Source organism: Ursus arctos, unplaced genomic scaffold (assembly GCF_023065955.2).
Source record: "Ursus arctos isolate Adak ecotype North America unplaced genomic scaffold, UrsArc2.0 scaffold_30, whole genome shotgun sequence".
Lineage (NCBI taxonomy): Eukaryota > Metazoa > Chordata > Mammalia > Carnivora > Ursidae > Ursus > Ursus arctos.
The window spans coordinates 24,520,848-24,532,852 of NW_026622986.1; the positions used below are offsets into that span (position 1 = coordinate 24,520,848).

General features: G+C 40.3%; 1 protein-coding gene across 4 annotated transcripts in view; it reads right to left on the reverse strand.

Annotated features, from left to right (window-relative positions):
• The window catches only part of PRPF18 (pre-mRNA processing factor 18), a 94,377-nt gene that overhangs the window by 41,655 nt on the left and 40,717 nt on the right, over positions 1-12,005 (reverse strand). The window contains exons 1-2 of one of the 4 annotated variants that reach the window (XM_057304601.1): positions 2,300-2,372; positions 822-928 (exon numbers count right to left, since the gene is read on the reverse strand). The exons of 1 other annotated variant lie outside the window; for it this stretch is intronic. In XM_057304601.1, the coding sequence (XP_057160584.1) occupies positions 822-860 (39 nt within the window). In that variant the 5' untranslated portion in view covers positions 861-928; positions 2,300-2,372. Of the gene's footprint in view, positions 1-821; positions 929-2,299; positions 2,510-12,005 lie in introns of those variants that run through there. 2 more of the 4 variants (XM_026479053.4, XM_044392153.3) reach the window with 2 other exon arrangements.

Sequence of the window (12,005 nt, forward strand, 5' to 3'; positions counted from 1 at the left end):
CACATGTAGAAAGAAGACTGGTCAAGAGTGTCAAACGCTGCTGAGGTCTGGAAAACATGGAGGTCACTGCGGACCCTGATTAGAACAGATTCAGTACAGCTGTGGGGGCAGGAACCTTTGTACACCATGTTAAGGAGTGTGTAGGAATTAACACTTATTTTAAGAAGCCTAGTTATAAAAAACAAAAACACCTTGTTAAAGACGGAAGAGACAGCAGGATGTTCCAGGGCTGGTGGGGGTAAGCCAGTAGACTGAAGGCACAGGAAGAATTGAGATACATGACATTCAGGTTCCTGATGGTGCTAAAAAAGATGAGCTGGGATCCAGGGTGCAGGTGGAAGGTTTGACCCAAGCTTTAACAGATACCTCATGCCGTTTTAACAGAAGAAAATGTGAGGAATATCTTGTTAGCTTCTCTATTTTCTGTGAAACTAAATGCATATTCCTTAAAGGATCAAGCATGACTTTTCTTAATCCTCTGTGGCACAGTGTAATATATATAGAAATATGTAGAAAACATTCAATAAATACTGGGAAAAGAAACAAAGCTAAAATTCTACACAGAGCCCATCCTCATAACTACAACGAAAACTGCTAATTATGCTCCATTGTTTCTTAAGCACCCTGGGTTTTCCACATGACGACGCTCCGTGTTAACTCAAGATTCACCAACACCAGGGCCCCAAAGCATCTGCAGGAGAGCAACGCAGAGACTATACTCACCTCTGAGTAGATACACCAGGCAGATGATTTAGGACAGGTGAGAAGAGGCTATTTTAGGAGCTCCCCCAATTTAACAAAGACGCATTCAAAGTACTTACTATTTCAACTCTCAGACTAACAATAAAAAGCTGCGACATCACTTGAAATCACTAAGTTGAGGCAGCTCTTCCAGAAGAACAATGTAACATAGACAGGTGTTTTCCAGCTACAGATAAAGTAATGAAAACAATTCAGTGATCCCCAACCAGCATTTTTAAATCAAACAGAATGGATTAAAATATAGAATCACATGTAGTTAAGGAAAGAACTGTTTCATCAAACTTTTTCCACATACATATCAGAGCAAAATATAAAAATCTCTGTGACTGGGGCAGTGAAAAATTTGAAAACTGATGGACACTACGACGCAGAAAGTTAAGGACTACACATCGTTGATTCTATGTAAGATTCTTTAGTTGTGCATCGAAAAATGAAATCCTGCCATTTGGGACAATACAGATGGAGCTAGAGAGTATTATGCTAAATGGAGTAAGCCAGAGAACGAAATACCATATGATCTCACTTATATATGGAATCTAAAAAACAAAACAAAACAAAACAGAAATAAATACAAAGAAATGGTGATGGGGGATAGCGAGCAAAACAGGTGAAGGGGACTAAAAGATACAAACTTCCTGTTACAAATTAAGTCATGGGGATGAAAAAGTACAGCATTGGGAATACACTCAATAACATTTTAATACCTTTGTTGGTGACAGATGTTAAACTACACTGTGGTCAGCATTTCCTAACGTTTGTAATTGTCAGTCACTGTTATGCACCTGCAACTAATAAAATTTTATATGTCAACTAAACTTCAGTAAGAAAAACTTCTCAGCTTTAACTTCTAATGCAGTAAATATTGATAAACACATGAACAAAAGCCCTTTGTGATCCTCAATGATTTGGAAAAGTGTAAAGGGCTCCGGAGGCCCGAGGCTGGTCTCAGTTATTGTTAGGCAACAAAGTCATGAACATCTAGTTAAGGAAGTTTCTAAATCACGCAATTCTCCTCTTTCTCCTTTTACTCCACCGTAAACAACAGTTTTAGCGTCCTATGAAGGGCTGATCAACAGACTTTTGTTAATGTGTTGGGGAGGATGTAATAAAAATTCAGGTTTCAACAGTAGGACGGAGTTTTTAAAATAATTCTGGGCCTGTCCTTACTCTGTTTCAGCAGGGCACAAACCCTTAGTAAAACGACAGACGCGAACCAGCAGAACCGGGGCACCTTCGCAGAATAAGGACAGATGGGAGCGGGTGTAAGGGGAAGACAGGGAAACTTCGAGGGCAAGGGGGATGCTGGGGGGAAATTTGCCAAAATCTTGGGGTTTGCTGCAATTCCCCACCTAAGACTCCCGAGGGAGGTGTCAACGGGTGGGACTAGAGGGGCCGCTCTGGGTAGCTGCGGAGCTCCCACCAAGCCTCATCCTCTCCCAGACCCTTCACCCCTCCCCTCACTCCCAGCGCCTCCCACCCACCCACACACACACAAGTCTTCGACCGCCAAAGCCCCACGACCTCCAATTATCCTCACCACCAACAGGTTCCTGTCCTCCACCAGCTGCCGCTTCCGGAGGATCTCCGATTTCAAAACGTCCATCTCGCTGCCCGGGTTTACGCCCCGAGCTTCGCTCTCGGGCTCCTCGGACCAAGCCTCAACCAGCCAGGGGCCGCTAACCCACCACAAACAAGCTCAAATACCCGACAACGGCTATCAATAACCGCTTCCGGCGGAAGCTGGAGTGAGCGAGAGGCGGGGAGGGAGTGCTCCAGGGCCCCTGTTATTGACGAAGCCGCTGTAGACTTCCGCCCCCTGGCGGCACCCTCCGGCAGCGCGCCGGTCGTTTATGCTAGTCGAGATGCAATTCAAAGTAGACTTAAACAGGAGTCTTCTGGAAGCCTGTGGAGGTCCACATGCTGTATTTTTAATGAGAAGTTATTACACCTGCTTCTACCTGCTAGTTCAGAAGCAAAAGCCTCCTCATAGAACACTTCAATTATATTAATTAGAGACAGATCCTCACTCATTAAACCAGTTCACACCAGAGTTCCTGAAGTTACCTGCTTGCCAAAATGAATGCACTAAAGTGGGAAAACTGAACAGTTCTATTAGCTCATAAGTACAGAATGAAGGGGCAGTGTTCATCGCCAGCCGATTAAGTTTCCTGTAAAGTTAAGCAACTACACCCATTCAAGTCGTTTCAGAAGTAAATGTCACTCATTTCTCAGTTCTAAACTGCTTACATATCTTGGTGATAATTGAATATTTACCCCAAGCTAACTGAGATAATTTTTATGGTCATGTGTTCAGCAATTGAAATTTTCAGTGACATGATTGGAGATGTAATCAGAAAGTGTGTGCATGTGCTTAAGTCCAACCCAAGAAGAAAAATTAAATTGGGGAGAAAAATTGTATCTAAGATTTTAATTTTTAAAAGACCCTAAGAACTGTTTACAAAGCATTTATCTTTGGTTCTATGCCATTGAAGCTGTTTTTGAAATTCCAGATAAGTCATAACTGAACAATATTTGACAGGTTAGTTTTTCCCACTCAAAAAGGAAAGAAATATCATTCAGTTCAGTCTATTGAAATAAAAATGGTAGAGAACTGTTCAATCAATTTACAAAGTTTTGTACACGTGTGTGTGTGTGTGTGTGTGTGTGTGTATGATTGTGTGTGTTGGTTACCTTTCATCCAAAAGATAGCTGACTTTTACCAGAAATAAATCAACATAGAAAGTTAACTCACTCTCTGACCTAAGATGCTGTGCTAATTTTTAGGGCTTTGGAAAGCTTAAAATAGTTTACAAAGAAAAGGTCCTTGAGCTAATAAACATGGCAACACTCTTAGATGGCTATCGGTCTCCTGAGTCACTTATAATTCCCTAAACAAATAATTTATTAGCATTTTCCTGTTTTAGGGATAAGAGATTATTACACAGAAACCTGAATGAAGGACTGACAGGGATAACAGTAACAGTAATGGAAGTTTCCAGCAAAGGAACATCTGGCCAATGGGAGACAGTAAGTGTAAACCAGAGAAAAAACTAGCTACCAAAAACAGGCTCCTTTTAAATTTCAATGTTTGAAACTTCAATGTTTATGTAAACACATACGTTAAATCCTGAGAAGGCTTGAGATGGAACAGTGGGAGATGTGTACTTGAACAACCAAACTGACGTTAAGTTTTTCAATACAGAAGGGAGAAAAGGCGACCAAGAGAGAACCAACTGGTCCTAACACTAAGGGAGAATGTGTTCATTTTCAAAATATGCATCCTGAAGCGCCCGGGTGGCTCAGTCGGTTGAGCATCTGGCCCTTGATTTTGGCTCTGGTTAATCTCAGGGTCATGAGATTAAGCGCCCCCCCCACCCCCCGACTCAGCAGGTTGTCCGTTTTAGATTCTCTCTTTCCTCCCTCTGCCCCACCCCTTGCTTGTGCACTCTAAACAAACAAATAAAATCTTTAAAATACATCCTATTCCATCACGGTAGTTATTTAAAAAGTGAAATATTGTTAACAACCCAAATATCCCCAATATACATACAACAGAAAAATCTGGAACCTTAAAAACAATGTTTCAGAAAATATTCAATTTATATGAGAATGCTCATGATATGGTGCTTAGTAAAAAAGTAAACTAATGAAAGTAGAAATATAGCATATGGTGTCTTTTTGGTTCATATAAGCTTAGAAAAAAGGATTGGAAGGGAACATATCAAAATATTGGCTTGTTATCTGTCCATAGTAACCACTGGTGATTCTTTTCTTCTTCACACCATAACTTGATACCAGTTCCATAATTTGGAGAAAATATCCAGAGAGCAGTCATTGTCTGTGTTAATTATTGAAATTCTTTATAAATGTTTCCAGTGTGACTACTTTAGGAATTACGTATGATAAACTTTAAATAATGCCAATAAAAGAAAGCAAAAGATTGGACAAAAATATTTGTGTAAATCTTCATAATTATTCAAGGAACATTTAGGTGTCTTACTGTGAGCTCCGTACTACGTTAGATTCTGTGTCTAAACCAAATATAAAATGTCATTCCTACTCTTGAGGATATTACCAGCTAGCTTGGGAATCAAGAAATAGATCCTGAAAACTTAAATTATGTAAGATAAATATGACTTAATAGCATAGATGGGGTTATAACAAAGTGTTCACAGAACTAAAAGACCAGTCATTTGCTAAAAGAAGATATAATAAAAATCAATATAAGATCAATGAGATTATTGCTCTGCTAGAGTAATTCATCCAAAGGGAGATTATTTGTCATTTCTGAAGACTGGAAGAAATACCAAATTTAATCAAGATGACCTGGGTTTGTTTTGTTGCTGTCCTAAAGAACAGAATGTAACTTTTTTCAAGCTAGATAATCTAGTACAGTGGCCCTCAATCTTCAGTTTGCCTTCGAATAACCTGGAGGACTTTTTGAAACCCAGACTGCTGGTCCCCAACCCCAGAACATCTCAGTCAAGAGGTGTGGAGTCGTGCCCAATAATTTGCTTTTTGAACAAGCTCCCAAGTAAAGCAGCAGCTGTTGATCCAGGCACCATACTTTGAGAACCACTGATCTAATACATTATTTTGAAATCTCTCCAGGGAGGAAAAAGTGGATGAGTCAGAAACTCGGTCTGCATGGAGTCTTGATAAACAGGAGCGGAGGAGGAAGCAAGTGCCAGTGTGTCTATAGCAGTCGTTGTCTCCTCTTAGGATGTACTCCCACTCACAGGGAGGCTTCCAGAAATTTCCTAATGGGAGGGGACAGGCTCCCTTCGGATCCAGCCACATTCTCATACCTGCTTTATGTGGTTACACCATGGGCGGGTGCCTGACACAACCTGGGCCAACCAGAGTCCCTTCCCTAAAAAACTGGCATTGGAATTGGGTCGATCTTTCTAAGATGCAGGAAATATAAAACGTGAATCCGAGAGTGGTGGATAGCCATTTCAGTGGCAAGCTGGAACCAGACCTGTCTATACGGACCTGCAAGAGTGAACTGTTAAATCTTTAAGAATTTTATGAGTCAGCTGTTAAGCATAGCCATTATTGAAAGTTAAATGTTTATTTACCTAAATACATTATAAATACAGGTAATAAATACATAGAACCTATTATGTACGATTACACTACTACATTTTACTATAATTTATACTCTTGGAGTTAGTTATAACTATTGCCTCTTTGTGGTAGAAATTCCATGTAATGTGCTATGCTCATTTTTCAACGACTCCTTACTTGAAGATGTCATATTGGTAGATTCAAGCAGCCATAGTGGGAATATTTACACAAATTGGCAACTGCTACAAATCTGGACTTGATTTATTATTTTGTTGATTGTCTAAACTTTAAAGAGTTATGCAGAAGATGTTACTAATACAGATCAGTATTTCTCAACCTTGGACCGGATAATTCTTTTTGGGGAGAGAGATGTTTGGCATCTATTTACCTATTAGATGCCAGTAACACCCTCCTTCTATAGTTGGGACAAGCAAAAAATGTTTCTGGACGTTGCCAAAGTTCCCCTGAGGAGCAAAATCTCTCTCCTGTCAAAAACAACTGATACAAATTAAAAGTGTTGTGTCTGCGGCTGTTACGTACCAAGTAAAGAGAAAAAAGACTTGAGATAGTCTTCCGGGATTCCAGAACTATCATTTGATTCAATAAAGAAGTCGTCTCACATGACAAACAAATGAAGTTCCAACACGCATCTTTGTTGTTTCACTTTTGTCTTATTCATTAATTTAAGCAAAAATATTAACCAGCATTCATGTCAGAGGTAGATTCATTCACCCTTTATAACCACAGATTAGCTGGGGTTACAAGAGTTCGGCAAAAATCAATTAAAGCATTCTGTGAGAACCAACTGGCTATATGGAACTTACAGCAAAAAATGTTGTATAGTTTCTTATTACCTAAAATTGTGTCTTCCATAGCCTTTATACCAGTAAAAATTACATGAATATACGTGCATGCTTCTTTTCCACCAGAGAGCCAAGTTATATACTCACCAGCACAGTGTTGGCCATCATCCACTTCCCATGTGGGCTTTGCTAAACTCTTCAGCAAATAAAGTTGGACTATCAAGAAGGAAGAGTAAAATAGATTTTTTTTTTTAAATCATAAATGATGGACAATGGAGAACAATCCCCAAGACCCTCTAGATTTCCATTCTCTACTTGGATTCATCCTGGCGTCCAGCTTGCATCTCTATACCAAAAAACACTACTGAATCTTTACAACATATTTCTACCACTTTCTTCACAGTTAACGTTTCTGAATTCAGGATGTATCTTACAACCAATGTGTTTGTAGTGAATGCTGTGGTGTTCTGCCCAGGACCTCTCTTTAGGGCCCAAGCACCCATCCCCCATCTGCTGGGAACAGGGGGTGCCCAGTGCATCCCTCACTGGGCAAAGCCCCAGGTTGCAGGGACCTGCCTCGGCCATGGTTACAGGCCCTCCCAGGCAGTGTCCAGAACCAACGACTGACTGATGTGGGGATTCCAAGGCCCGTCTCACTGCCTCAACTTAGAGCATCCCAAAGAGTCATTCTCACTGCAGAGCTCTCGTGGGGTCACAGGAGATCTGAGTTGCAACTCCCTCCACCAAACCCTGCCTTCCTCATCCCTTACAGATGCATCTCCAAGAATAGTCTCTAGGACACCGTAAACACTTGCACGCAAAGAAAGCAATGCATTGATCGGCAGACACCAGTACTCGGGGTCATTAGTTAGGGAACTATTAAATTGGCAGTCTAGCTTTCACATCAGCCAATTCTGGGAATAGGCTTAGCCAGTTACTCCAGAGCCTGATCCAAATCTGGTAACACAAGCAAAATTGAAGTTAAGGATGCTAAAATTTGAGAAGAAAGGCCTGGATCCTGGTGGATCGACAAACAACAGCCCTGTGAAGCCTAGACTGAGAGACCAGCAGGCAAACCCCACTGATTTCGCTTTGTCTGGAACTTCCGCAGCGATCAAACAAGGACAGCCCACACATCCATCAGCCCCCTTTCCTTCTTCCTGGACAGTGCTTGTCTGCTGTGGTTTCCCCTGTATTCCCTTAGTCCCAAAGCTTTTGTGCTGTTTTATTAGTGGGATGTGGACACTGAGTGAAATAAAGAGTGGGTTCAGGAGAAAAAAAATCCAAGTTTAGGAATAAGAAAGGAGAAATAACCTAGAGTAGAAAAAGCCTTAAAGGAAATGTGAGAAATACTACCTGAAACACAATGGCAATAAATTTTAAAAAACATAAAAGATGCAATTTCCTAATAAAAACTTACCGAAATTGTTCAACTAAAAGTATAAAACTGAAATAAGCAATTACAGTGGAAAGAAAACAAGGTGATGATAGATCCCCCCCTTTCAAAAAGCACCAGATCCCAATGTTTTCCCTGCATGCAATCTTTAAAGAACAGATAATTCAAACTTTCTGGCACAAAGCCCCTTTCTATTCTTAAAAATGCTTGAATTTTTCAGAAAGGCTTTGTTTATATAGGTTAGAACTATCAGGGGCGCCTGGGTGGCACAGCGGTTAAGCGCCTGCCTTCGGCTCAGGGCGTGATCCTGGCGTTATGGGATCGAGCCCCACATCAGGCTTCTCTGCTATGAGCCTGCTTCTTCCTCTCCCACTCCCCCTGCTTGTGTTCCCTCTCTCGCTGGCTGTCTCTATCTCTGTCAAATAAATAAAATCTTTAAAAAAAAAAAAAAAGAACTATCAATATTTACCATCCTAGAAATTAAAACAGGAAAAAATGTCAAATTATTAATTCATTTTAAAATAACAACATATTATTATATATCCATATAAATAATCTATTTGGTAAAACATATTTTCAAAAAATTTAGGAAGAAGAGTGGTATTCTTTCACATTATTGTAAGTCTCTTTAGTGTCAGACCTAAGTAAGGAAAGAAAGAAAGAAAGAAAGAAAGAAAGAAAGAAAGAAAGAAAGAAAGAAAGAAAGAAAGAAAAGAAAGAAATCCAGATTTTCATATCTGCTTCTGCATTCAATCTGTTACAATAGGTTAGTTCATCTGAACTACAGGAAGAAAGTCTAGCATCACACAAATACGTACTTGGAAAAGATAAAGATAAAAGATAAACATTAAAAAAAAAAGACTTTTTTTTTTGTAAACTCTACACCCAACATGGAGCTTGAACACATGACCCCCAGATTAAGAGTCGCAGCCAGTCAGGCCCCCAGGAAGAATATGATTTGTCAGATAATTGTGGACATTTTTCTTTGATACTACACCCAAACATGACAAGTGGTAGTCTCCTAAAAGTTAGCTGTAATCTGAAACCGTATTGAAGAACTTTAAAAAAAAAAATTTTTTTTTTTTTTAAGAGAGACGGCGAGAGCATGGGAGCTGGCGTTCGCAAGCACGAGGGGTGGGGCAGAGGGAAAGGGAGAGAGAAAAAATCTTAAGCGGGCTCCACACTCATCGTGGAGGTGGACACGGGGCTTGATCTCACGACCCCGAGATCATGACCTGAGCCAAAATTGAGAATCAGACACTTCACTGACTGAGCCACCCAGGTGTCCTACATATTGAAAAACTTTTCATGCTCCATTATACTAAAGTCCATTGGCCTATCTTGAACTTTGAATGGCTCTTTTACATGCACATAATGTTGTATCATCATGCATTGGTCATTTGGAAAATCTTAGTTCACCGATTCATGTGAATCCTCCAAATGCTGACACACTTTATTACACAATATTTTAGAAATCACATCCATTAATATCACCCCCGGAATCTCTTCAGAAAAGCCTTTTAATTATTGGGAAGCTATGAAGCTCATGGTGGCAGACACAATTTACTAATTGTAAAATGTTCATTTTCCCCGAAAGCTCATATTTTATCACTAGCAACAAATATTATCAGTTGTTTTCTCTGAAAGACAGGCTCACTTTGTTTGTTTGCAAGAAAACATCCGCCAAATACCCAAATCTGAATAATGGTATTTGTTCACTGGTTATTCTTTTAAGTAAAAGTAGCACCCCACGAAAAAAGAGCTAGTTCAGTCTGCAATTCAAACAATTACACAGAGCCTTTTCTGCGGCCAACCATCATCCTTCAGTACACAGCAGAAGTGCTTATGTGTACTTCCTGTTTCATCACACAGAATATTAAAAAGATGCCTACTCATGTGTCAAGAGTTGGTAAAATTAATTTTTACTTTTTTATTAAGAACATTTTTTAAGTGAAACGCTTTTGTGCGTGTGACTGCAGGAGGATGAAGAATAGGGCTCCTCACGCAATTTAGCGACACCGCTTTGATTCCTGCCAATGCGTCAGCAAACGTGCTATTGCTTTTGTACGTTCAGAGCAAATGTCAACTTTCAAAAGCTAATATATAAATTCCATGTTTCACTTATAATATGGAGCAGGGTTTTCATAACTGGAGATAATGACCTTGAAGATCATATAGAAGCATGCATTTTCTTTTTTTTTTTTTAAGATTTTATTTATTTATTTGACAGAGATAGAGACAGCCAGCGAGAGAGGGAACACAAGCAGGGGGAGTGGGAGAGGAAGAAGCAGTCTCATAGCGGAGGAGCCTGATGTGGGACTCGATCCCATAACGCTGGGATCACGCCCTGAGCCGAAGGCAGACGCTTAACCGCTGTGCCACCCAGGCGCCCCTGAAGCATGCATTTTCAATAACAGTCACAAAAATGGTGGAAAAGTATAGTGGACTGTTGCTTTTGGCCTGAAGGACTAACTGCTATAGGAACTTCTGTCCCACCATAAACAACTAGAAAAACAGGCAAGATATGTGAAAATTATCTATTTTTCAGACATTGGACAACACGCACAAAGGGCCATATGATTCCTAAGAGAAGGAAAACAACTGAGGTGAGTCCTAGCCCAGGATTAGTACATGGAGACAGTTTCCAGGACACGGCACAGGTATAGGAAATCTAAACAGCGCCCAGTTGTCTCACTGAGTTGAGGAAAGAGTGCTGGCAGATTGAGGAAGGTATGTTTGCGGGGGCAGAGTACTAGAAGGAAAAGGGGGGCCGGGGGGAGATCTCGAGAGATCTGCAGAGGAGACCCTTCAAATCATTGGCTGAATCCTGATCTGCATATATATAGTTGAAATTCCCAAGACTGAGCAAAGAACCAACATAAAGCAGTGGGACATGCAATGTCCAGAGCTCACACAGGGATAGGAATTTTCCAGACATGGGATGAAGTCTTCAGAAGAGAATCACCCACGGAGGGGGGCTAAATTTTCTTAGACTGAAGACTGCTTTGACTCACCCTACCAAAGCAGAAAAGCCAGCCTCAAAAGGATCAAACCAATTCCAACTAACTCAACTGTCTGTCAGATAAAAGGCCAATATTTTTGAAGGAATACAACAAAATCCAGCACCCCAAAACATAAAAATCCAGTATCCTGAGATCCAAACAAAATGACCAGACATGCAGAAAATATAATCCATAGCCAGGAGAAAAGTCAATCAATATAAAAAAACCTAGAAATGACAGAGATGATAAACTAGCAAAGCTTCTAAATCAGCTATTATAAATATGCTCCAGATACTCAGGAATGCAGAGGAAAACATAAATATAATGAAGAGAGAAAGGGAAGAAAACAAGACCAAATGGAACTTCTAGAGATGAAAAACACAATAACTGAAATGAAATGAAAAAGTAATACAGCATGATGACCAGTGGAATGATATTAAGCAGTCTAACGTATCTGTAATTGGAGCCCCAGGAAGTCAGTTGCAGGGGTTGGGGGGATGGATATTTCAAGAAGCAATGGCCAAAATTTTTCCAAATTTGATGAAGACTAGAAAACACACAGATCAAAAAAATCTCATGAACTCAACAGAAAACTACACCAAAGTGCATCATAATCAAATCTGTGGGACACAGTGATAAAGGAGTATGTTTAAAGCTGCCCCCAAAAGTCATTATGTAGAGAGGAACAAAGGAAAGAATGATTACAGAGTTCCTATTAGAAATGACACAAGCTAGGGGCACCTGGGTGGCTCAGTCGGTTAAGTGTCTGCCTTTGGCTAAGGTCATGATACCAGGGTCCTGGGATCGAGTCCCACATCGGGCTCCCTGCTCAGCAGGGAGTCTGCTTCTCCCTCTCCCTTTGCCCCTCCCCCTGCTTGTGCTCTCTCTCCCTCTCTCAAATAAATAAAATCTTTAAAAAAAAAGAAATGGCACAAGCTAGAAGAAAAAGGAATGACATTTTTAAAGTATTGA